At 48.5% G+C, this 25,616-nt stretch overlaps 2 protein-coding genes across 2 annotated transcripts in view; both read left to right on the forward strand.

Moving 5' to 3' along the window:
* The window catches only part of LOC110214423 (microtubule-actin cross-linking factor 1, isoforms 6/7-like), a 42,765-nt gene extending 21,887 nt beyond the window's left edge, over positions 1 to 20,878 (forward strand). The window contains exons 15-27 of the mRNA XM_020995347.2: positions 5,306 to 5,407; positions 5,664 to 5,765; positions 6,010 to 6,165; positions 7,033 to 7,191; positions 7,356 to 7,553; positions 7,998 to 8,126; positions 9,806 to 9,994; positions 10,134 to 10,289; positions 10,432 to 10,638; positions 10,851 to 10,970; positions 13,141 to 13,309; positions 19,442 to 19,601; positions 20,707 to 20,878. Of these exons, the coding sequence (XP_020851006.1) occupies positions 5,306 to 5,407; positions 5,664 to 5,765; positions 6,010 to 6,165; positions 7,033 to 7,191; positions 7,356 to 7,553; positions 7,998 to 8,126; positions 9,806 to 9,994; positions 10,134 to 10,289; positions 10,432 to 10,638; positions 10,851 to 10,970; positions 13,141 to 13,309; positions 19,442 to 19,601; positions 20,707 to 20,776 (1,917 nt within the window). The 3' untranslated portion in view covers positions 20,777 to 20,878. The remainder of the gene's footprint in view (positions 1 to 5,305; positions 5,408 to 5,663; positions 5,766 to 6,009; positions 6,166 to 7,032; positions 7,192 to 7,355; positions 7,554 to 7,997; positions 8,127 to 9,805; positions 9,995 to 10,133; positions 10,290 to 10,431; positions 10,639 to 10,850; positions 10,971 to 13,140; positions 13,310 to 19,441; positions 19,602 to 20,706) is intronic.
* Positions 20,821 to 25,616, forward strand: part of LOC110214279 (microtubule-actin cross-linking factor 1, isoforms 6/7-like) — a 31,729-nt gene continuing 26,933 nt past the window's right edge. Inside the window, exons 1-6 of the mRNA XM_078151805.1 lie at positions 20,821 to 20,904; positions 21,137 to 21,262; positions 21,409 to 21,780; positions 22,876 to 23,064; positions 23,269 to 23,377; positions 23,682 to 23,848. Of these exons, the coding sequence (XP_078007931.1) occupies positions 20,821 to 20,904; positions 21,137 to 21,262; positions 21,409 to 21,780; positions 22,876 to 23,064; positions 23,269 to 23,377; positions 23,682 to 23,848 (1,047 nt within the window). The remainder of the gene's footprint in view (positions 20,905 to 21,136; positions 21,263 to 21,408; positions 21,781 to 22,875; positions 23,065 to 23,268; positions 23,378 to 23,681; positions 23,849 to 25,616) is intronic.

Here is a 25,616-nt window from a genome sequence, read left to right on the forward strand (position 1 = left end):
TCCTTCAGAAGGTCCAGCTCCACCCTCCATGGGAAAGGCCTCATATTTGTTGCACAGACTGAACCATTTACTGGATAATAATGAGCCAAAAGGCTCATTACATGAAATTTAATGCTCTGTTTCCCAGTCTTCCACTATCCACCTTCTAGGCGGAGGTTTGGATTTCCTTCTGCCTCCTGAGATTCTTTCTTGTTTTTGTCTTCCTCATCTTGGCAAAGAATACCATTCTCCCAGATAAGTCAGAAGGGGGAAAGGCCTTTGTTTCTCTACCATGGAAACAGCTCCTTTCTTAAACTGATTGAGTCAACTTCTTTTCTTGGGCCCCAGGGCTTACTTCAGACTGTGCTCTCTATATGGGAATTGCTGGCTCCGTGTACGTGAGCATGGGGAGCTTCCATATTCTGTCCTATGATGACCATAGCCTTAACTCACCCAAATCTCTTTTTTTCTTGTCTAGGGGCCCTTGGCTCCAGCCCCTCCCTCCCTCTCCGACCCATTTCCTCTTTGATCCTCTGTTACATACCCCAGGCCACCAGGGTCTTTTCCTCTCCAAGTATTTATTTGCCTGAACATGAGCCCTTTGCAAGCTACAGGAGGTCAGTATTCCCTCCACCCCTCATCATGTTCTTGCCATCTCTAAATTCCAGAGAGATGGGGAAATGAAAAGGTCTTGGAGTTAAATTTCCTGAGACTTTTAACATAAAAGAAATTATTTAAAGTTTTTTGATATTGACTTTGTAGTGAAACTTTTTTTTTTTAGAGTCAGTTGTTCTATGAGAACCATGACAGAAAGAGGACAGGGGTGGGGTCAGGGAGTAATAATGAACCAAAAGAGAAAGAGACCCATCTTTTGGGTCAACTCGTGATATTGGACCTAGTCTTTGTGAGCCCAGAGCTTGGGGAAGCCTGGGTCATGCATGGCTTATATCTGTGGTAAGCATTAGGTAATGATTCTCCCATAAGGCAGACTGGGCCGCTCATTAGCTTCCTAAAACACCCTAGCTAGTTAATATCTCCCCTAGGCCAAATTGGCCCACATGATTCCTCCTAAAAGCCCAGAGTCTTGTTCTTACCTATATCCTTTTTATTTTCCCAGAATCCCATTCAGGAATTCTGGAGTGGCAATCTTGGGTTCATGCCCAGCCAATTAGAAAGTTTTGTGTTCCAACAGAGCCAGCTAGAGACACAGCATTGAGCCCAGAGTCAGGAAGACCTGAGCTCAAATCTATCTCAGATACTTACTAGCTGCTGTATGACCCTGGGCAAATCACTTAACCTCTGCCTCAGTTTCCTCAACTGTAAAATGGGAATGATAATAATAGTCACCTCCCAGGGTTGTTGTGAGGATCAAATGTGATAATATTTGTAAAGTGCTTAAAATAGTGTTTGGCACCCATTAGGAGCTTCGTAAACACTTGTCTCCTTCCTTCCAACCACACCTTTCCCCTTACCTTCTATCTAAGTAAAGGCCATGTCCTTCTCCTGCTTCTGAGCCTCACGAGACCCAGGTTGTAGAGTAAATGTTACAACCAAATCATTCATTAAATGTATTTATTATTATTATACATTATAGAATAACATAGACAATACAACCAAAGCAGTCAACCAATAACTATTTATTAAGTATATTAAGAATACAAATTACTGGAGCAGCTAGGTGGTTCAGTAGATAGAGCACAGGCCCTGGAGTTAGGAGGACCTGAGTTCAAATCTGGCCTCAGACACATAACACTCACTAACTTTGTGACTCTGGACAAGTCACTTAACCCCAATAGCCTCACAAAAAAAAAAAGAAAAGAATACAAATATGACTAGAACAACCCCTACTTATAAGGAGATTACATGTAGTCATTTTGGCATAGTGGAAAGGATGCTAGACTTGGGAGTTAGGAAGACCTGGGTTCAAAACCCACATACTTTCTTGCTGTGTGACCCTGGACAAGTCACTTGGCTTCTTTTGAGTCATCTATAAAATGAAAGGGTTGGATTCTGTTGCCTCTAAGGTCCCTTTTAGCTCTAAACCTATGATGCTATGAGACAATTCTCTCTCTCTCTCTCTGTATATATATACATATATATATATATATATATATATATATATATATTGTGTGTGTGTGTGTGTGTGTGTGTGTGTGTATGTGTGCATATATGAGACAACTATATATATGCAAAGAAATATGTATACATATATAGTTGTCTATATAGAGTGTATGTGCATATGTGTATAAATATCTATAGGTATATATCACACATAAACATAGACATAGGCCTTCCAGAAAGTAACAAAGAGCTCTCTTTCATTACACTTTCTCTAACCAACATTTTGTACAAATTTAGGAGTTGATTGCCTCCAGAAGACCTACAAACACAGCACCATCTTTGTAGTTCCCTGGAAGCTTACCCTCACCCTCCGTTCCTCCTGAAACTGAGAGCCTCAGTTTTCTGTGGTCCATGTTGGCAGGAGGCTGGTCCCTCTTTGACTTTTCTCTCTGAAGCTTCTTGTGCTCTTGACAGGAGCAGATTTCTGCTCATCTCTAATACAGTTACCAATAAGAAAGTCTTCTCCAAAGAATCCAGTCCTCTAGCTATTTTTTAGCCTCTTTTCTCTTCTCTTCTGGTCAGCCACTGACTACCTCTTATTTTTCAAAATGTTTAAAGAATCATCACAGTAGGGACAGCTAGCCGGAGCTCTATTCACTCCAGTCAGGAGGACCTGAGTTCAAATTCAGTCTCAGACACACAACACACAACACATACTAGCTGTGTGACCCTGGGCAAGTCACTTAACCCCAATTACCTAGCAAAAAGAAAAAAAGAAAAAAAAAGAATCATCCCAGTCATTTCCTCCTTCTCTTTGATCAACTCTCCACTCCCCAACCCCAGAAAAATATTGAAGCAAAATAGTCAACACAAAACATTGAACAGAATACAAAATATACTCTCCTGGTAGTTGTTCCACCCTCTACCCCTTAACCACATGAAGGAAGGGACATATTTTCCTTATGTCTTCTCTAGAACCTTCATTGGTTTCTCTACTGCTCAGAGTTCAACTTCCTTTTAGTGATTTTTAAAGTTTACATTGTTGTAAGTATTGTGTATATCACTTTCTAGGTTGTATTTATTTTGCTCTACATCAGTGCACACAAATCTTCTTACATTTCTCCAAATTCCTGGTGTTTATCCTTTTTTTTACAAGCACAATAATATTCTATTTCCTTTATATATCTTAATTTTTTAACCATTCCCCAATTGATAGACACGCACTTTATTTCAAGTTCTTTTCTGCCACAAGAAGTGTTGCTATGAATAGTTTGGTACATAAAGGACCTTTGTTTCTGGCTTTGACTTCCTTGGGGGAAGCACATGTTTAGCAATGAGATTACTTAGTCAAAGTGGATGGACAATTTAGTCACCTTTTTGGTGTGATTCCAAACCAGAATCTGGAACCTTTGGACTACATCACAGCCCCAACAAGCTATCTATGCATCTTCCTCTGAGTCTTCCCACAGTCCCCTGCAGTATTGACTACTCTTATCTTTTTTCCTTTTTGCCTATGTGCATTGAAAGAGGTGAAACCTCAGAATTATTTTCATTGACATTGGCCTCTTGTGTTTTTGCAAGGCAAAGATTGAACTGTCTTCTGGTTAATTCACAGGATTGTTGGGTTATAGAGTTGGAAGGGACCTCAAAGGCAATCTATTCCAATATCCTCCTCTTGAGGAAAATTGAGGCCTAGTAAGGTTAAGAGAATTGTCCAAGGTCACATCAGAGGAGAGACATGAACCAAGCCCTTATCACTATGGAATCAGTGGATTCCACTACAGATTCCACTGCACTACAGCTGCCTCTACTATTAACTACGTTTTGGTTTTGGTTTTCGGTTGTTGTTTTTTTTTTCCTGTGCTTCCAAGTCCAAAGATCAGGCTTCTTGGTAGAGAAGATAGAAGTGGGGTTACTCTAGAACAGACCAGGGTTGATAGATCCCAGCTCTCCCTGTTTTAGGGGTCAGGAGGAAGGTCAGGCCTGAGCCGAGGAGCAAACAGATGGCTCTTCAGGATTTGCCTCGCAGCAGTTTAGTAGCCCAGGGTCCTGAGGAAGGCTCTGAAGGGCTCCCCTCCCCCCATCCCCTATCATCCTGCATAGAGAAGGGGCCAAGTCAGGGAAGGGGGCCCGCTCCTTGAACCTTCCTCTCCTTCCTTCTGAGAGGTGAGAGGCGAGAGGTGGCATTGCTTTTCTATCAGTCCTAAGAATTCTCTGCCACCTTCCAGGTCTGCCCTGAAAGAAGTGGGAGAGAATACTAGCCTCTGCTGGAGGGCCATGGAATGCCTCTGCCCTTTCCCCACCCTCATCCCTGGCACTATTCTTTCCCTCAAAGTTTTGTCCTCCCAAACTCCTTAGACTTTCCCGTGTGGAACGTGGTGAGCCTGTGGCCAGGGCACACCTGGAAGGATTGAAGTCCCCCCCACCCCTACCCCACCCCCGCATCCTCCCATCCTCATGTCTATGTTTACCCCTGAGTCATAAGACCAAGAGCTGCTACTCTGGAGGGGCTGGTTTCCCCATTCTGTCCAGGGAGGCCACATTTCAAGCTTGTAAGAGGGTCAGGAGAAGTGGAGGCAGGTGTCGCTGCTCTGGTGCTAACTCTGGGTCTCTGTCCAAGGTGGCCTCTAAGGTCTGACCCTATGAGCCAGTGGGATTTGGGTTCCCTTTGATTCTACCTCGGCTCAGTCTCCATGAGCCTTCCTCTGGGACCTAGAGCAAGTCTCTTTCCTTCTCTAAGGCCTCAGTTTCCTCCTCTATAAAAGCAGAGTTGGATTAGTTGGTCTCCAAAGTCCCTTCCAACTCTAATAAACTCCCTTAGAAATGTTTAAGAAAAGAAAGCCTTCTTTCAGCCCTCTCCCCCAAAGCATATGTGTGTTTTCTGTAGACTGTATCTTATTCAGTCTCTAATCCAGATCACCCAGTAAACATGAGAACAAGGCCAACATCACGGAAAGTTTTATAACTGGTCTTGGGTGGGGTCAGCTTGGCACATCAGGTTCTGCCCACCCTCAGCTCCAGGAACCCTGGGACCTCACCCCATGGGCCTGTCCAGGCAGGCCTGGCTGCTCTAAAGCCTCCTCAGGACAAGACTTCCACTCTAGGCCAGGCTAAGCTGGGGGTCCTGCTAAGTCTGCCAGCCTTCCTACCCACTTCCATAGATACCCAGCATCTGCTCTTTCATTCCTCAGGGGAAGAGATCCTTATGGTTTGGCAGAGGGATCATGGGACCTCATAGCACCTCCTTTCCTTCCTCTGCCCCCAGCTCTATGCTTCCTGGCACAGCCTGAGTCGTGTGTGGACTGAGCGTCACCGGCATCTTGAGGAGCAGCTTCAGGATGCTCTCAGCTACCAGGAGGCCATGCAGGCGAGGCCCCCTCCCCTCATTCTCCTCCTCTCTTCTCTACTTACCCTCCCCAACCTTCCCATTCCCCTGTAGCTTCCTATTACCATCTCTTTCTTGTCCTCCCTGTCCCACACCTGGGTGAGGCCTGGTCCTTGGGTGAAGGGAGTCTGCTGTGGGTTTCCTGGGAGGTGAGGAGGAGGGTTCCAAGAGGAGACTATGAAGTCTGCCGGAAGGAGGTTTTCAGGCTTAGTGTGATCCCCTCTTTTCCCTTCCCCAGAGGCTCCTGGCTTGGCTGGAAGGAGCTGAGTTACGGCTGGGTCAAGACTTCCGCGTGGGGGGTACCTTGGAGCTGGCAAAGCAGCAGCTGGAGGAGCTAAAGGTGGAGGAGGGAAGGGGCTAAGGGTCTGGAGAGGCAGGAACTGGCCCCTGGGGGTGTATAAGAGGCTCTTAGTGCTGGGCTGAGAGGAGCTGGGGGCCTGCAGGAGCTGAAAGGAAGTCCTGAGGGCCATCAGTAGAGAGAGAACCTCGCAGGGGCTGGGGATGGAGGCTGGGATGGACTGTGGGTAAGATCAGAGGTGGCGTGCAAAACAACTGAGGCCTGAGTTCTGACCTCTCTCCTCCAGGATTTCAAGCGGGAGCTCTATCAGAGCAGGGTAGAGGTGGAAAGTTTGAGGCACCGTCCTGCCCCAGGGGGTCCAGAAGACCCCAGTCCTCCACCTCTACTGGGGGACTTCCGGCTACGCTGGGACCACTTGGAGCAAGAAACCGGGAGTCGGCAGGTTGCAACAGTTCAAAATCCCTTAGCACCCCTCCTCACACCTGCGCTCCTCAGCTGTATGCCCCAGCCTCAGTCCCTATGCTCCTACTCCCTCCAGAGATATCTATGTTCCTGAATGGGCCTTTAAAACAGCATGGATGTGCACATGTACCCCCAGGCAGGCCTGGTGCAGATAGAGACAACCTTATGCTCCTTAGTACAGAATGGGCAGGGAGAAAAAGAGTCAGTGGAGGGGAGGAGTAGAACTTCAGAAATCAGAGAGGAAAGAAAAAGGGACAAAGAGGGACAGCAAGAGACAGACCAGCACTGGGACCCAAACACAATGAACCTAGAGGGTGGGGGGAAGAGGCTGGAATTATCTAGAACAGCTTGGAACCAAAGATCAGTGGCCAGGATCCACGGGGTGTGATACTTTAAGAGTGAGTAGGTTCACTGCAATGTTAGGGGTGGGGTGAGCCTGAAGCCGGAGTTGAGAGAAGGCAGCACATAGGGAGCCCCAAGGAGTGGAAATGGGTCCTGACCCAAAGGGTGAGAGCCTGTGAGGACAGAAGCCTGGGTAATGTTGTTTTAGGAATATAAATGGAATAAGAGTAGACCACAACATTCTGTGCCCAATTTGTCCACAAGAGACAACAGGTCAGAAAGCATAGGACCACGCTCATCCTTACTTTGAGGGCCAGGTAACAAGAGATAAGAAGGATGAAGGATCCTGAAGTTCTCGGCTGTGTTCCTGAGCTCTGGGGAGATTGGGGGGTGACTGGGGGCTAGGTAACCTCTAAGTATGGGTAAAGGAACTTGTCCTAGGAAGGAGACCCTTGAAGGACTGGGGCTCCTGTCATTTTTTTCATCCTTACCTTCCTTCTCACAGCAACAATTAGAAGCTGCGCTGCTGGGCCTGGGGCAGCTGCAGCCACAGCTGGAAGAGTTGGTACAGTGGTTAGGCCACACGGCCGAGCAGCTTCAGGGAGCACCAGCTGTGGTCAGCCTGGATCTGCCCAGCTGTGAGATTGAGCTGGCCAAGCTCCAGGTAAGAGACCACCAGAAGCCCAGAACTGAGGAGCAGAGCATCTTGGGGGCTCCCCTGGCAGAAATCAGTTGCCAGAGAGAATGGGCTAGGGAGAGGTTGAAGGTGAAATCCGTTTGGGCTGGTCTAGCCTGGGACCCCTGGGCAATCCTGGTGCCTCACCCCAGGTGCTGCAGAATGATGTGCTGTCCAGGGCGCAGACGGTTCAGTCAGTGAGTGAGGCAGCTCAAGGGCTGCTCCAGGCAGGGCTCGGGGAGGCTGAGGCAGGACTCCGGGCTGCCCTTCAAACCCTGGACCAGCGCTGGGAGGCCGTTCAAGGAGAGAGTCGGAGCCGGCAGCTACAGCTGGAGAACAGCCGGGCCCAGGTCAGTCAGGGTCCTGAGCCCACTTCCAATACCCATGGCCCCTAGGGCCGGAGTAGCATGGAATGATGGAAAGAGCCTGCCCTCAGCTCTGCCTCCTGGGATGCCACTTTGACAGGAGAAGTGGGGGTGGGGTGGGCAAAATGAAGTCCAAGGCCCTTCTAGCCTGAATATGCTACAGTTCTGATTCTCACCCTTTTCCCTCTGCCCTGATCTCAGCCCCAGCCCTTTTCCTGCTCCCACCCCCCCACCCTGAAACCCTCTCACACTGTCCTCTCGCACTGGTCCCTCCTCCCCTTCCCTTATGCCCATCATGACCCTGCTCTTCCTTCCGTTCTCAGTGACTCAACCCGCAGTGACCACTGGGGGTACCTTGGAAAAAGGGGGCTGGGTAAAGGCTTCCGCATGTGCCTGCCTGCCTGACTGACTCAGTTCCCTCTCCCCCAGTTGCAGGATGTCGAGCTAGGGATGGCAGAATTGCTTCAGTGGCTGGAGCAGGTGGACTTGGGACTTGTTCTCATCAAACCATCCTGGGGACCCCCGGACCCGCCCCAGGAGAGACTGGCTCGGCACCTGGTAGGATTGGGGGCTGCCTAGCCTAAAAATGACTCCCCCTTCCCTGCCCTCCCATAAGAGATACTCCCTGGGCTTCTAACCACCCTGAACCAGGTCAGTCTCCAGGTGCCCAGTTCCACCTTAGAGTGGATCCAGGGAACCACTGTTTTTGACTCTTCTATGCCTCTCAGAACCTTCCAGATTTCCAGCCTGCTTGCTTCTCTGGGCTCAGAGACCTGCCACACCCAGTCCCTAATTACTTTCTCCTTTCTTGGGTCTCATTAACTCTAAATGGATCTGATTCACACACCTACTCCCTTACTAGTGGGATGCCTTGGGGCAACCTCTCTGAGCATCAGTTTCTCCAGCTGTAAAATGGGGACAATATACTTGCCAACAGGACAAAAGCATGTGCCTCCTGGGGTTGGCATGAGACTCAGTTGAGATACTGTGTGTAAAATGTTTTGCAAACTTTAAATGTTACATAAATGTCAATTATTATTAGTTGGAAGAGTGGTAATAGTATTTCTCTATTTGTGTCTGGGCACTCCAGACCTCAAGGGTGTGTTTGCTAAGATTTATTTACAAGAAAATATCTATGTTTGATAGAATGTAAGCTTCCTGAGGGCAAGGACTATTTTTTTTTTGTCTTTAAGTCCTCAGCATTTAGCATTGGGCCTGGCACGAAGGCAGGTGCTTAATAAATGTTTGGTGGCTAAATGGGAGAACAAAACAAACAGATTCAGGAGTAATAGGAAGCAGTGTGGCCTTAGAGCCAAGAAAATCTGGGTTCAGGCTGGGTCTCAGACACATATCAGCTGTGTGACCCTGGACAAGTCACTTAACCTCAAAGTTCTCTGGGCAATTCTCTAAGACTACATTATAGAGGGGTGCTGATCACCTTTAGCAAAAGGACATTTGTCATCTGGGAGTCCCTTTATCAATGGATACCACAGGTGCAATCTATCCCAGAAATAATATACCTAAAGAAAATCATTAGTTATGTGGATTTTAAAACAAAAACAAACAAACAAACAAAAAACCCTGATCACACTAGTGAGCATTTAAACTGCCTAAGTTTTGGACGAATCCATGGTTCTCTTAGTCCAAGCTGGGTTCTAGCTGGTTTTATCTGTTCAGAGAGCACCCTAAAGTTCATTGGAAGAATTTGTCCACATGGGCCCACAAGCTAGAATGCATTTGTCCATTCTATAATTCTAGGGTCATTCTCAGCCCATCAGGAAGCCTGCTGGTGGCTGGTGGCTCTTCAATCCATTAGTGAGCAATCTTTGAGCTAACTGGGATCTCTCCCTAGTCCATTGAAAATAAGGAAAAGTCAATAGAGCAATTGACTTTAAGACTTCAGTAGACTTAGGGTGGTATGAATGTCCCTCCCCCCCAAAGATACAGATAGTTGCCCTTTATTGACCCTAATTTCCAATAAGGTAGAGAATAAATCTCATCACAATGTTCACAGAATATTTCCTGAGGTGGTTGAGCTTGAAGGGACTGTAGAAATGGTTTAGTCCAAGACCCTCCTTTATACAGATGAGGAAACTGGAGCTCAGAGAGAAGGGACTTACAATGACTTAACACTGTCACCTGCTTCTTATCCCCCGACCATTGTAATCCATCCTAACTCAGGCTATCTCCAAATTTCCCCAAAGATAACCCTTTCCTTACACCATCACACATATCAGGAGCTGTGCCGGGAGCTAGAACAGAAGCAGCCGGAATATGAGGGTCTGAGACAGCGCCTAGGCAGGCTGCTCCCGCCCCAACCGTTGTCAGGACCCCGGCCTCCTCCTCGACCTGTGGGCACTGAACACAGCCTGCGGCTGCTGGAGCAGACTTGGGAGCGTGTGGCCGCTCGGGCCCAGGAACGGAAGGTCTGTGTAGGAACAGGGGATGGGGTCAGAGTAAAGGGAAAGGTTGGTAAAGGGGACCTAGGTGGGGACAGGGTGGATCAAGGGGAGATCAGCAGGGATTGAAGGCAGAGCTGGAGGCTGATGGGACTCCCCCACGCAGGTGTGGCTCTCTGAAGGCCTGGCACTCACCACGGAGTTTCACCAGCGACTGCAGGCACTCTTGCGCTGGGGGGCACGAGTAGAGGAGCACCTTGGGTCCCTGCCACCCCCCAGCCTTGTTTTGGACACAGTCCTGGCCCAGCTGCAGGAGCACAAGGTCTGTGGGTTGAGACTGGTAGGGGCAGGTGGGATAGGCAGGCAGAGCCTGGGGTCCTGGACTTATCCAGTCCTCTCTCCTTCCCAGTTCTATGTATGTTGGTCCATGAGGCAGGGCACAAAATAACCCTTGGCTCTCACAGGTGCTGGCCCAGGAAGTGGCAGTGCAAGGGGAGAAACTGGGTGCCCTGGAGGTGGTGGCTGGAAGGCTGAGGGGCTTTAGCCCAGAGCAAGACTGTGCTCTTATCCAGAGCCTGGTGCTCAGCACCCAGGAACGTCTAGGCCGAGCTATTCAAAGGATAGGTGATCGTGGCACAGCCCTGGAAGAGGCTCGAAGAAGGGCTAAGCAGGTACCACTTTGGGGGAGCAGGGGAAGAGGTGAGGAAGAGTGTACAGAGAAGGGTGCAGAGGGATAGACTTAGGGAGGAAGGGAAGGCCTGCCTGGTCTGGCCCCTTCCCCTTCCCGTTTTCAGTTCTTCCTTTTCTTCCCCTTCTCTAAACTTGGACTTTCTCCCGTTCCCTTCCCCCTATTCCTTTCCCTGGACCCATCTTCTTGCCCCAGTTTACAGAGTCCCGCCAGCTACTCCTTGACTGGCTGGATGAAGTGGAGCCCACACTGATGCTGCCTGGAGATGTGGCCCTGAGCCAAGAGGAGATCAAAGAACAGCTGAGTCAACATAAGGTAGGAGAGAAGCCAGAGCTTAGGGCTTCCTTCTGTCACTTAACCCCAAATCCATGACCTTTATGGACAGGCAGAATATCTGCCCCCAAAGTCCCAGTTTCTTCCCAAGCTTAGGGAGATGAGTTGGATAGTTGCTGAGGAGCCCTGACCATCCTTGACTCTTTCCCCTCAGCTCCAGGCCAGAAGCCAGGCCCGAGATACCACCTGCTTCCACATTTCCTGGGCTTCTACCCCCCCCTTCCAAGGGCCCCCCCTCCAGCTCTCCTGACTTACCACTCCTTCCTTCCTTCCTCCCTCCTTCCTGCTGCTGAAGGCCCCATTCCAGACTGTACTGTAGACATCTGCATGGGGGAAAGAAGAGAAGGGAGGGGTCAGCACCTATTGCTGCTTTCTCTCTGGGCAGGGGCATTATGGACGGTGGACTGTCCCTATGGTTGCTAATAAGTTATCCTCTTTAATCATTACTTGGTCTGACTGCATACCTGTGTTGCTTCCTCTTCTCTGGCCTACTCTTGACCTAGCTAGGCGCTTTTCCAGACGCCTCTCTGAGGAACTGGTGGTGATTGGGACAGGACGTCCCTTGGGCCTGCCCCTATCCCTGCATCAGACCACGGTGAACATCATCGCTGTGTCTCCATTCATTTCGGTTCAGATCAGTTTATTCAGCCAACATTTCTTTAGCATGTACTTACGATAAACAAGACAGGAAACGCAATTACAAAATAGTGGATAGACAGCCTTGGCATCAGGGAGACCTGGATTTGAGTCCCACATATTCACAGTGTGACCTTGGGCAAGTCACTTAATCTCCAAGTAGCCCGGGTAACCACGTAACAATTGCATATATTCATTGGTTGAGGGAGTTCCCTCACCATAAGTTCCCTCTGTAGATGACATCACAGATCTGGACTAAAGATATCTAAGGTATATGACCATTCCTGTCATCATCCCTATGATTGTCCCCATCATCTTTGTCACTGTTACCATCATTATCTTCATGACTCATCACCAACATCTCTGGAATGGTCACATCGTCATCCCCATCATTCTTGTCACTATCATCTTCATGACTGTCACCATCACCTATTTGTGATCATTATGTCCTACCTGTCACCATCACTGTCACCTCACCATATTAATACTAACCATTATATCCATCATCCTGGTCACCATCATTGTCTTTGGGATTGTCACCTCTATCTTTGTGATTACAATCATCTTCATGACTGTCAGCATCATTGTTTCTGTGAGTGTCACCACCCTCCTCTTTGTAAATGTCTTCATCAACAGCCCCATGAACATCAGCCACACTGCCTTCACTGGGGCCTATTCTAAAAATCGGAGTGTGTCAGAAAAACCAAGCACGTATTAATCACACAACACACACACACACACACTCCATGGGACAGAAACAAAAGGCAACAAGTTATCCTGAACACAGATGTTAAGGATTTGCTGTGGGTCTGTGCCATTGGTTCAACGGGGCCAGTCTTTCAATCACAATTTCTTCCCTGTTCTCCTCACCCTGACATATGCAGTCCTGGCCCTGGATGCTCTGTGAGCAAGACAGGAAGTAGAGGCTCGTTCCCTGCCCTCAGGGAGATCACAGTCTGGTGGGGAAAATGAGACGCTATGAGGCCTTTTTCAGGTTTCTGGCTGCTTTGGCTATATCCTCCTGAAAACTTTGGGCTCCTGTCCTCCTGGATTCTGAATGGATGGATGAATGAAATGAATGAAAAAGTATTTATAACGTACCTACTGTCATGACCTTTAGGAATATCCCTGTCATGTCCTTAACCATTCATAGTCCTTAGTCATTCAGTTTGACTCAGCTCTTTGTGCCCAGCTGTGCTTAGCTAAGGAAAGAGAGGGCCAAATAGCTCCTTCTATTGATGTTCAGGGACAAATTGTCTCATGGGCAGCCCACCCCGGGCTGGTAAGGAGACACAGAATCCCTCAGCCATCTCTCAACCTCCAGCTCCCCCAGGAGCTTGGCTTCTTTCCTTCAGTGACCCAGGGACACAGGTGCTCCTTCAAGGGCTACAGGAGCTCCTGTGAGAGAGAACTCAGCACTGGCAGGGAGAAAGTGGGGCCTTTGATTTGAAGTATTGGGGGGGAAGGGGGAAGAGAGGGAGAAGGCTAGTAATACCAATAGCTGTCTCCACTGCAGGAATTCCAGCGAGAGCTTCGGGGCAAGCGGCCAGTGTTTGAGGCCACGCTGCGGGGGGGCAGGGCACTCCGAGAAGGAGCCCTGTTCCTGATGATGCTGCACCCCTTGACCTGCTGCTGGCTGAGCTCCGGGGCCGTTGGGAGGGTATCTGCAGCCTTGCTCTGGACAGGTCAGTGCCCCCTTCCATACCTCCTAGCCTTCTCTCTATTCCCTCAGTCTATGTGTATGTATCCCTTTCCCTGGGCAGTGCCCACCTCAGCCCCTTATCCCATTACAGCATCCACCATGCCCTCCCCTGCCCACTTCTCTTTCTGCTCATAGAATCTCAGAGTTGGAAGGGAGCCCAGAGAGGATTTGGTCCAGTCTCTCCCTAAGCAGCAGCCCCTTTCTACAGTGTCTCTAACACATGGTCATCCAACCTCTGTTTGAAGACTGCCTGGATGGACAACCCCCTGCCATCCAAAGCAGCTGATTCCACTTAGGCGCAGCTCTCATTGTCAGAGACTTTCCACACACGACCCCTAAATCTCTGCATTTTCTACCCTTTACCCTGAATTCTGCTGCCTGGGGCCAAGAAGAACATGTCTGTCTTGGTCCCTCTTCCACGTGCTAGCCCTTCCGATTCTTGAAGACTGCTCTTCTCCGGGTCAAACATCCCCATTTCCTTCAGCTGATTCTCAGTGGGCTGGCCTCCAGACCATTCGTCATCCCAGTCACCCTTCTCTGGACCGATTTGCCTCTCCTAAATCGGGGAGTCCTGGTGTGGACATAGCACTCCAGATGTTGTCTGGCCAATCAGCAGGGCTAACCCTCGCTTCTATTCATGCGGCTTGATTATGAATGCAGCCTTAGATCTTTTTTCTTCTCTGCCTGCCCAGTGTCAGGAGATCGGCACAAGGAAGTAGAGAATTAGAACAGATGTTGCCATCCCATGGTAGAGGGGAAATCCCTCCCCCAGTAATTATCACCACTAGGGGGAAGAGTTGATCATGGGTGTAGTTGATTACATGGTCAAGTTACCAGGGAGGAGAAGGTGAATGAATGCTTTGGTGAAAGCAGAGTTGAGCTGTTGTGGGTGAGTGGAGGATGTGTTAATTTATGTAAGTAGGTTGTTTGGTGAGAGTCAGAAGAATGAGGTACTGTTGGGGTAGAGGCCAAGAGTCTAGGAGGCATGGAACAGCTGAAGGCACCACAACACTGCTCTTGGATACCCATCTCTGGGTGTGCACCATGATCCATGGAGAGGTGCTCACACATACTGGTGTTGGTCAAGGCCCTTGGCTACTTACTACACCTCCTTCAACACACAGTATATACCCATATGGGGAGTAATTGATGATAAGGCCATAGTGTCAGATGGAATCTAGTTTTGCCCATTTGGAGCAGTCAATCAGCCATGGCAGTGGCACTGGGTCTTCCCTATAGCCACATACATCACAGTGCTGACTCAGACAGAGACTACAATCCACTAAGACTCCCTAATCATCTTCCCATGTCTCCCCCATCCTGTACTTTGTAGTTGATATTCTGAACCTAGGTATACAACACTTTACATTTATTCCTACTAAGTTTCTTCTTCCTCCATGAAAGTTCTTCAATTATTTATCTTGGTGTGGAAATGACCTTGAGTTCTCAAAGACAGTAGCTCATAGGCCCTAGAAGTTTACATCAAGCTAGAAAGGTCTGGTGATAAGCTGCATGCCTGTTGTCTGAGGACCATCCCAAGTTCAGAAATGCTGTTCCCTGAATTGATAACAGGGTGATAAATTTTTTGACCATAGCAGTATCTCAAAGACAACCTAAGGAGCCTGTATTCTAAGGAATAGAGGGTAGCAGTCTTCACTAGTCAAGAAAATCACAGAACCTCAGATTTGGCAGATGCCTCAGGGACAATCTAGTCCAACCCATTCCTGAGCGAGAATTCCCTCTGCAACATTCCTAACCCACACTGTGATTGTATCACAGGCCCTTGAAATACCTGAGAAGTTCATTTCACCTTATCAGATCTGGCCCATCTTTTAGGGTTCTGACACTGCTTTCCCTCCTACCTTTATTTATGTCTTTGGCAAATTTGAAAATCATAACATCACACCATCGATTAACTGCTAGACAGAATAGGGTCAAGGGCAGATCCCTGGAACCTCCCTCCAAGATGACAGATCCATTGTGAGTTTTTGTACCCATTTTGATAACGTCCCTTTAAACACCCTGGCTTCCTGGAAGCTCATCAGCCTCCACAAGTCCCATGACCTACATCTTCACACCACTCCAGCCCACCACAGGGACACCTGAGATGGTGCCTTAGATTTATAACCATCACTCTTATCTATGCCACCACTGTGATCATGAGCTCTGAAATTCCCTTCTCTGTTCAGAACCATAAATCCTTCAATTTTTCCCTTGGCCTCGCTCCTCTTGAGTCTACCACTCTTCATATGCATCATAACCTCTAGTCCCTCTCTGTTTTGTTGGTGACCCTCTAGTTGACCAATTCAAGTATTCAATATCCTCTATTCCCTTGCCCCTTTGTTCTGTCATTCACATGCCACCAATTCTGGATCACCTTCACCACTTACATTCTTAGTTTTGAACTCCCATGCTGCTATAGGAAGTAATGCAACCATATCAACTGGGTCCACTATGAATTCATGTGATCTAATCTTAGCTGGACAAAATTGCTACACAGAAATCAGCTGAACCTCAATGGGCTGGTACCCAGATCATTCATCATCATCATCATCACCTAGACCATTTTATCTCACCTAAATTGTAGAGTCCAAACCTAGACACAGCAGTCCAGATGTTGTCTGCTGGATCAGGACAGGGATCAGCAGAGCTACCTCTTGCTTCTATTCATGCAGCCTGAATATGAATACAGCCTTGGATCTTTTTTTCTTCTCTTCCTGCCCAGTGTCAGGAGATTTGGGATACTGCAGTACTATGAAGTAGAGAATTGGAACAGATGTTGCCATCCCACTGTAGATTCCACAATAATTATGACCACTGGGGGAATCGTTGATGATGGGGGTGGTTGATTGCATGGGCCAGTATCAGGGAGGACTAAACTACAAATTCATGCAATCTAATCTCAGTTGGGCAAAATTGCTACACAGAAATCCTTTTATTCCTCCTCGAGTGACCCTATCACGTTCCTTATAGTGGCTGTCTCAAGCCCTCTCATCTTTTCTCCTGAAGACCATAACGTGGCACCACCTCCATCCGATCTCTCAACAGAAGTACTTATTGAGAAAATCAAGGACATCTGTCGCACCGTCCTCTCATATCCTCAATCTTTGCCTGCCTGTTCCTCCTTAGCTCCAGTCTCAGAGGAGGAGGTGGCCCTTCTCCTTGTCAATGTTGACCTCACTAATTGTGCCTTCCATTCATTCCCTTATTTCTTCACTAAGAGCTTATTCCAGCGATCACTGCTTTTCTCTTTCCCATCTTTAGTTTCTTCCAATTCATTGACTCCTCCCTAATGCCTACAAACACACCTATTCCTAAACAAAACAAAACCAAAACAAAACAAAAGAACCCTTTCCCCCAGATTTGATTGGCTTCCAAGGTCGATATTTGACCTTCCTTTCACTGCCAGACTCCTAGAAAGGATTATCTAGGTTCCCTGCCCTCAAGTGGCTTCCCTTCTAATTGAGGTCTGCAGGAGAATGGATATGAGTACACAAAAGAAATCTAATATAAAGTACATTTACTACTGGAGGCATCAAGGAAATCTTCAGTGAATGAGGCCTTGAGGGAAGAGAAGAATTTTGAGAGGTAGAGATGAAGAGGGAGTACATTCCAGGCCTGGGGAAAGGCTTGTGTAAATGTACAGAGAGAGGGTGGAGTATCAAATTCGAACTAGTAGTCAAGTTTGGTTGGAATGTAGTACCTGTGAAGGGGAAATAATGTGAAGAAAGGCTTCGAAGGCCTTTGAAGTAGAAGCCAGCCATACTGCAGAAGGCCTCACACAGCAGACAGGACTTATATTTTATCCTAGAGGCAATAGGGAGCCACAGGAAAAAAAAATAGAAGAATAATGTGGTCAGACTAGTTCCCTAGGAAGAATATTTTGGTAATAATGTCAAGGATGAATTCGAGAAGGGAGAGGGTAGAAGCAAAGAGGCTTAATTAGATTATTTTAATAGTCCAGGCTAGAGGTGATGATGGCCTGAACTGAGTGGGGGTGGCGGGGTGGGGTTGTGTTTGTAGAGAAAAAGGGATGGATAGGAAAGTTTGATAGATATGGCAGAGAAGAGTCAAAGACAACTTCTGGGTCATAAGAATAATGGTAGAAATAAGGAAGTTTTGAGGAGCATAGAGTTGGGGTTGGGGGGAGAGATGGAACAGGAATGTGTTTGAGATACTGGTGAGACGTGCAAGAGACTGAGTAAACATTTGGTACAGGACTAGAATTCAACAGAGACATTATGGCTGGCTGTGTAGTAGTCAGTCAACTAACCTTTATTTAGCTTCTTCTATGTTCCAGGCACCATGCTAAGCACTGGAGATACAAAGAAAGGAAAAACAAACTGTTCTCAAGCAGCTCAGATCCTAATAGGGAAGGCAAGAGGCAAACAACTATGTACAAACAACGTAAACATGAATACATTGGAAGTAATCTCAGACAGAAGGCACTCGCGCTCTGGGGGCATGGGGAAAGGCTTCTTGCAGAGGGGGGATTGAAAGCAGCTAGGGAAGCCAGAGATGAGGAAGTAGACAGCTTGGGGAGACAGCCAGTGAAAATGCTAGCAACTAAAAGATGGAGCGTGTTTAGGCATAGATTTGGAAGTCTTCTGCATAGAGAATAATACATGAATTCATGGAAGATAGGATCACCAAGGGAGAAAGGAGAGTGTAGGGGAAAAAAAGAAGAGGGTCCAGGACAGAGCTTGGGGGACATCCAGGTTTAGGAAGTGGGAGGCTGAATGAGGAATCTGAAAAGGAGACAAAAAGAGCAGTCCAATCAGATAGGTAAGAGGTACCAGGAGAGCATAGCGCCAGGGAAACTGAGATTGGCACTAGAATCAATGATAATAGTCAAGGTCCCTGAGTAGTCACCATAGGGAGAAAACAGAACCACAACAACCGCTCCAGTGTTTCATTAGCAACTGGATAACACAAATGGGTGTGATGGAAAAATTATGGAAACCATAGATTTTTTTAAATGAGAGGAAAAAGGAAAGAGGTAGCAAAGAAGGTAGAATCAGGAGGGGAAAGATTCCAGAGTGACACGCTCAAACAAGGAATAGGGCAAGGCAATTGAAAAATAATGGAGTAAATAGTGTAAACACAGAAATTGGAAACTTTGAAGCACCGTATAAATCCCAGCTATCATTATTATCATTATTTAATTTTTTTGTGTCTTAAGGTTGAGATAGATGTCATATTAGTAAAGTAAGGAAGACTGCATTTCCTTCAGGCAAAATGAATAACTTAATGAAGCATATTGGAAGAAAAGATAGATTCAACGGTTTTAGCCTGGAATACATATGGATTTATTTCCCCTCTGAAGAGAAAAAATTATGAGTCCATCCTTCCTAGTCCCAACTAGCCAGTCATCATGGAGCAGCTATATTCACGGAAAACCAATCAGGAATGTGTTTGTTCTCTAAACAGGGTGCCACCGTGTGTGGCCACAGGTCTTCATGGGCACACTTCTGTGCCTCTAAGCAAAGGCTCATGTCCATAATCTCAGCAAATTGGGAAAATCATAAAATTGGTCCTTGACTCCCTAGATCCATCACTTCCCCTCTTACATTTAAATAACGTTTTCAGAAAGGCAGAACTTTTGAACTCTATAGCAATGAGATAATAATACAATAAAAAAAATCAATAAAGGAAGTACAATCACAAAATCCAAACACATAGAGACCAAAAATGATTTTTGGGGAATATTGCTTAGGTTATATTGTCAGAGCACCAGGGTACTTTGCTAGGGATCATTCAGAAAAAGAAAGAGAGTAAAATCCAAAATCCAGAAATCCAAATCTGGTTCTCTGATCCCATGGCCTTAATCAGCTATTAGCTTCTTGAATCTTCCTTCCTTTTCTGAGATGTCTTTCTTCGGCTGAAGACAGTAATAAAAACTCAACTCATGCCCCCGAGGTCTTTAATTGTATGTCAAAGACTTGCCAGTTCTTAGACTGGGTATATACAATCCTGTGTGCTTCCTGACACTGTGTCTCTCACCACTTCTCTTCTTTTTCTTCTCCCTCTCTTCCCTGTACCACCCAGCCCCTGTCAGTCTGAAGTACCTCCTACGGGGCAGACATTGTGCTAACCTCTTCTTCCCTCTCTGCAGACAGCATGCCCTGGAAGAGGCCCTGCTCTTCTCAGGCCACTTTGCAGATGCCCTGCCTGCACTCATGGATTGGTTGTACCAGGCTGAGCCCCAGCTGGCAGAGGAGGGACCTGTGGCAGGGGATCGTGATCTGGTCAACCGTCTCCTGGACCAACACAAGGTCAGCTTCCTCTGGCTCTCCTGCCCAATCACATGAGCTTGGTATGATGTAAAGAAGGGCAGCTAGGGGGCAGCTAGGTGGTGCAGTGATAGAGCTCTGGCCTTGGAGTCATGAGGACCTGAGTTCAAATGCGACCTCAGACACTTGACACTTACTAGCTAGGTGACCCTGGGCAAGTCACTTAACCCCAATTGCCTCACCAAAAAGCAAAAAAAAAAAAAAAAGGGGCAGCTAGGTAGTACATCAAACAGAGTGCTGGGCCTGGAGTAAGGAACACTCATCTTTGTGAGCTGAAATCTGGCCTCAGACACTTACTAGCTGTGTGATCCTGAGCTAGTCACTTAACTCTGTTTGCCTCAGCTTCCTCGTCTGTAAATGAGCTGGAGAAGGAAATGGCAAACCACTCCCGAGTCTGTGCCAAGAAAATCCCGAATGGGGTCGCTAAGAATTGGACACAACTGAAGAACAACAACATAATGTAAAAAACGTTGGATTAAGGCCAGGGTCTGATTCCCTCTTTCCCTCCTCCCTATGTCTGCACACCAGCCAGACTACAAGAAGGGTTATTCAAGGAGGAAGATAATAGGCAGATTCAGAGAGACTATCCCAGGGGATCGTTATCTAATGGGTAAAAGAAAATTACCCGTTCCCAGAATCTGCAGGCCCTTAAATTTCCTATTCTGGATAACCACGGTTCCCCAGCTCAAAGGTGATTTTCTCTGGGCCAAGAACCCCACACGTTGACCATCAGCTGCTTCTTGGGTCTAGAAAAGAATGGAGTAAGCGCTTCACCCAAACTCCCAACTCCATCAGTGTCAGTTTGGGATTGGCACACCTAGACATTCCGCACTGCGCTCATTGGTTCACTCTTTAAGCTCAGCCAATCAGATGGCTTCCTGACTGCTGGTGGGGGCTTCAGGGCTCTTGGCCTTCATTCCTAGGCGATCGCTGGCCGTACTTCTAACCTCTCAGCCATGACTGAGGCAGCACCATGTCTCTAGCCACCTTCCAAATTAGCATCATTTAGCCCAGCTAGTTTCTAGGGTCACCCCAAGGTTCCCCAAACACAACAGACCTTTGATCCCCCTCCCCCACCCCCTCCTAGGTGTTCCAGAAGGAGCTGGGCCGAAGAGCGGGCTGTGTCCGCCTCCTTAGGCGCTCCATCCGGGAGCTGACCCAGGCCAGCAGCAGTGCTGACTCCCAGTGGCTACATCGACAGATGGAAGAGCTGGGACAGCGATGGGAGCTCGTGTGTCACCTCTCCCTGGCCCGTCAGGCGAGGCTTGAGGAAGCCTTGCACCAGGTGGGGGCAGAGCCTATGCAGAGAAGGGGCTGGGAAGGGGACATGGGCCCAGCTCCTGCTTCTTCTCCAGGACCCCCAGAGTCACCCTGGGTTGGGGGGTAGGTGTGGGAATGTGAATAGCGCTGGGTTGGTATGATCAGGGAGCTGGAAACAGAGAGGGGTTGAGGGCTGCGGAACCTGGGTGCTTGAGTGCTCCTCACCTCTCCCCCTCTTGCCCACCCCTGATTCTTAGGCTGAGGAGTTCCACAGGCTGATTCAAGGTTTCCTGGAACATCTATCTGAGGCTGAGAAAACTCTCAAACTGGGCCCTTTCCCAGAGGAAGAGGGAGCTGCTGAGGACTATCAGAACCAGCTCCAGGTCAGACCCCAGTTTCAACTCTTATCCTCAACCCCGTTCCATCCTCATTTCCCCAATTCCACCCCTGTCCACCCCTACCCCCATCCCCACTCATATGCCCATCCTTGTCACCAACTTTATTTTCCTCAACTCCCCTCCATCTCCAGCCTAACCCCTCCCCCACTCCAAATGCCTATCCCTATCCTCAACCCCATTCCAAAACCCCATCTCCAGGCCCAACTGCATCCTCTGCTCCATCTTCAAATCATCCCTTAATTCCGTCCTCGAGCCATTTCTCCACTCATTCTCCACCATTCCCATCCCTAACACCTGGGCAAGAAAGGCTTCAAGTCCAACCTGATGGGCCATGGGCTGGCCTGGCATGGGCTTACAGGAAGCTGTTGCAAAGTCTGCAGTGCCAGCAGCTGGAGCTGGACTGCATCACGTCCCTGGGGGAGGAGATTCTGAGTAGCTGCCACCCCGATGCCGTCATCCCAGTCCGCTCCTGCCTCAGCAACATCACCAGCCGCTTCCATGAAGTGAGTGTTCCCATAGCCTGAACCTTTGCCAACCCCTCCCTAATCTTTCAATCCACAGAACTCAAATGCCGTGCAGCACAGAACCCTAAAAATCTCACAGCTCTCCTCCGTTTTGATTATGTTGCATTTGTCCCATGCTGATGGGACATGCAAGAGATATATAGCCTACAGATAGTAATGGAGTTAAGTCTACCCTTCAACCCTGAATACCTCAGTCCTATATCATAAACCCTCTCCACTTATTTCCTTACCCTGAACCCCTCAACTTCATCTTCCAAATGCCTCAACTTAATTGCAGACCCCATAGTCCCTCACCTGACCCCTTGGTCAGGTAGTGGTTGAAGTAGAAGCCCTCTGAGGTCCTTTCCAACTCAGAGCCTGTGACTGTGTAACCCTATCTAACATCTCTATCACAAATGGAAAAAATTGAGGAAATACAAGGATTTCCATGTCTGCCACAATCTGCATTTTCCTTTCCCAGTTGCAAGTGTAGAATGATGGAGGCGGAGCTAGACTACAGTTTGTGTGAAAAAGACACCTGGTAGTCTTGGGGGACAGGCAGCTCAATATCAATGAGTCAACAGTGTGTCACAGGCCACTGAGTACACAAAGCTGGTCCTCTTGTTACAGGCCTCTCCCCTTCTCACCTTATGAGGGAAAAGCCAGGGCAGGGCTTCTTCACCTTGTTTGAAATGCAGACCCTTTAGCAGTCAGTCTGGAGAAGTCTATGGACCCCTTCTCGGGATCATGGTCTTAAGCACATAAAGTAAAATACATAGGATTACAAAGAAAACCACGTATTAAAATGCAATTATCAAAATATTTTTTTAAAAAATAAGTCCATGGGGTCCCAAGCTAGGAAACTCTGCCGTAGGGATTCCCTTAGAGAGGATCCTCATATGGAGAGCTCCCCCTACCTTGGAGAGGCCCAAGCTGACACCCTTGCTCCCCAAGTTGACTCTCGGGCCAATACCTCCTGACCCTTGCCAGCCCCTGGCTTAGCCCTCTTCAGGCCTTAACTGATGCTTCTGCCCATAGTCAGTCCCTCAGCCTCTCTTTTTTGACCCTGCTCCCTCCCATTGCCCCTGAGTGCAGGTGCTGGGCTGGGCACAGCAACAGGGCCAGCGGGTGGCTGACCAGCTTGCCACCATGGCGGCTGAGCGGGAGGAGCTGGCTCGCCTGCTGGACTGGATCACCTCAGCTGAGGAGGCATTGAGCCTCCGAGACCAGGAGCCCCTGCCTGAGGACATCCAGATGCTGGCAGATCTATCAGCTCAGCACACGGTGAGAGTCCTGCCCCAGACCTGTCTGGGAGCTCTCTCTGGGCCCTGGAATACCCTCCCCTTTTCCCAATGGGCTTCTGTGGGATGTGTCCCAGAGACTGAGGCTTCTCCAATCCCCATGGCCCTCTCCTCCCCACCTGGAACACTCCTGTCTAGAAGAGGATGACTTGTGACTTCTGCTGGGCCCCCTCCTATGTGTGCACAGGAATTCACTGAAGAACTGAGCAGAAAGCAGCAAGAGGTGGAGGCAGCCATGAGAAGTTGCAAAAGGAGGCTGGAGCCATCACCCCCAGCACCTCCACAGCCCCCATCAAGTAAGAACTGCACCCCCCCTTCTGACTTTCTGAGTGACCTGTCATCCATTGGTGGCACCAACACCCTTCTACCCTGAAACCTACCACTCGTCTTTGAAGTGTCTTTGCCTACAACTAAGTCCCTCTCCAACTTGGGGCCCCCATAAACAGAGCCCACAGGTTGGGTAGGGAGCATCTCCCCAGGGAACCTCCTCTAGGCTTCTTATGCCTTTTACCCCCACCACATGTGAGCAAAAGGGGCTTCTCTAGTCCCTAGTATGGTAACACCTCCTCTCCCCCCATCTCCCCTCCACCCTCTCCCCAGGGAGGAGAGGTACAGGGAAGGCCCCACCGGGCCCCCTGGTGCCCCTCCTGGAGCTGCAGCCTCAGAGCCCCTTGGGAGCCCGGCTTCTTCAACGCTGGCAGCAGCTATGGCTCAGGGCCCTGGACCGACAGTACCGGCTACAGGCTGCTACCCAGCGCCTGGAGGAGGTGAGAAGAGAGTCTGGGGAGGCCTCAGAATGTATGTGTGGAGGGGCGAGGTAGGGGATGGGAGAAGATAACAGGCCAGATTGCCTGAGACCATGGGACAGTTCTATCCAGGACTTGGGTTCATCTCCTTTTTTTTTACCATTCAGTCTTGTCTCCGTAGCAGCTATTGGGTGGGATCTGTTCTCTTCTAGACTTTCCCTCGCTGCCATCAAGTCCATGCCCATCCTGGCCTAGACGCCTTTTTTCTTTCCTTGGGCATATTTCTAGAGCGTAATGGGCTTCTGAAAGGTCTGTAGTAGATAGTAGAGGTCTTTCTTTAGTAGCTGGCAAAGTGTATGCACACAACACACTTAGTTCAAGAATCATCTGGTCCTGGGGCCTAAAAGTCTTCTCCTGACCTGGTCCTGTTCTGGCTGGGTTGCCCTTCTCAGCCTCTGGGGCTGAGGAGACCTTCCTTTGCTGGCCTCTGACCTGACCTCACCATGCAGCACCTTTATTCGCTCTCTTTCCTTTTTCCCTTTCGAGGTCAGAGCTTCTCCCAGCTCTTCCCTCTGACTTCAGGATCTAATGTGCCCTCCCACCAATTAGTCCGGCTCCACTGATGCCAGGAGAGATGTGAATTTGCCAGAACACCCAGCCTTATAGCTGGGAAATGCTCACACAACAGCCGCTCCCAGGTTTACACACAGTATATGGAACAGCAGACTCACGTACTTCCCCACCCATAGACAGAGTCTACCTTCCATCCCCTTAGCCTCAGGGCCACTGGGATGAGCTCTGCTGCCAGTCCACTGCTCCCTGAACCTGTTTCCCTGGCTCTTCTCTGGGTGTCAGCCCTAAGCCAGGGCCTTGGTGGCATGTACTCTCTGTTTGTACTCCTGGGCCCCAGGAATTCTTTTCCCAGGCTTCAGCCTGTTCTGCACTAACTCCAGCATGGGGCAATCTCTTTTATCCCTATGGAGACCCTATGACTCCAGGCTTTCGATGTCCTACCCTAGCCCATCACTGTCTCTCTGTCTGTCTCTGTTTGTCTGTCTGTCTCTCTCTCACTCTCTCTCATATGTTCACCAGCTAGTGCATGGGAGTCGAACCCGGTTTTCCCCTTCCTCCACCTCTTGTTCTAGCCTCTATCAAGAACCAAGCTTCCCTTCAGCCATGGAAACTTCCCATCTGACACTTGCCTGATGCAGACTCCCAGATTTCAAAGAACAACATCTATTTGATCTTCTCTCTGTTTGAATCCCATCTCTAGCTTTCACCTCATTGGCATAGCAGAAGTGATCAACAGGCCCTGGGTTTAAGGAATGATCAATACTTCCTCCTTCCTGTTCTCTTTTCTTGCTCAGGGTCCTTCCTCTCTGAGTGTCTTTGCCTACAGCCAGATCCCACCGGAAGCTTCACCTCAGGCCGCAAGGGACCTCTTGTGTGGCTGGGTCAGTCTGAGGAGCTGGTCCTGTAGCTTTGGCTCCTAGCTGGTGTCCCTCCCAACCTTACTCCATTCTGTTTTCTCTACAGCTCTGCTCCAATTCTTGGAGGGGGTAGCTCTTGTTTAGATTTGGAATAACAATAACAGAAGCAACAATAATAACTACCACTTATATAAGGCTCTATGGTTTGCAAAGTACTTTACATATATTATCACATTTCATACACACACAAAAACCCTGTGAGGTTTTTTTTGTGCTATTATTGTCTCCATTTTACAGATGATGTAAGTGAAGCTGAGGAAAGCTAAGTGACTTACCCAAGGTCATACAGCTAGTTAACT

This window comes from Phascolarctos cinereus, unplaced genomic scaffold, assembly GCF_003287225.1.
Source record: "Phascolarctos cinereus isolate Bilbo 61053 unplaced genomic scaffold, phaCin_HiC Scaffold_4;HRSCAF=312, whole genome shotgun sequence".
Classification (NCBI taxonomy): Eukaryota; Metazoa; Chordata; class Mammalia; order Diprotodontia; family Phascolarctidae; genus Phascolarctos; species Phascolarctos cinereus.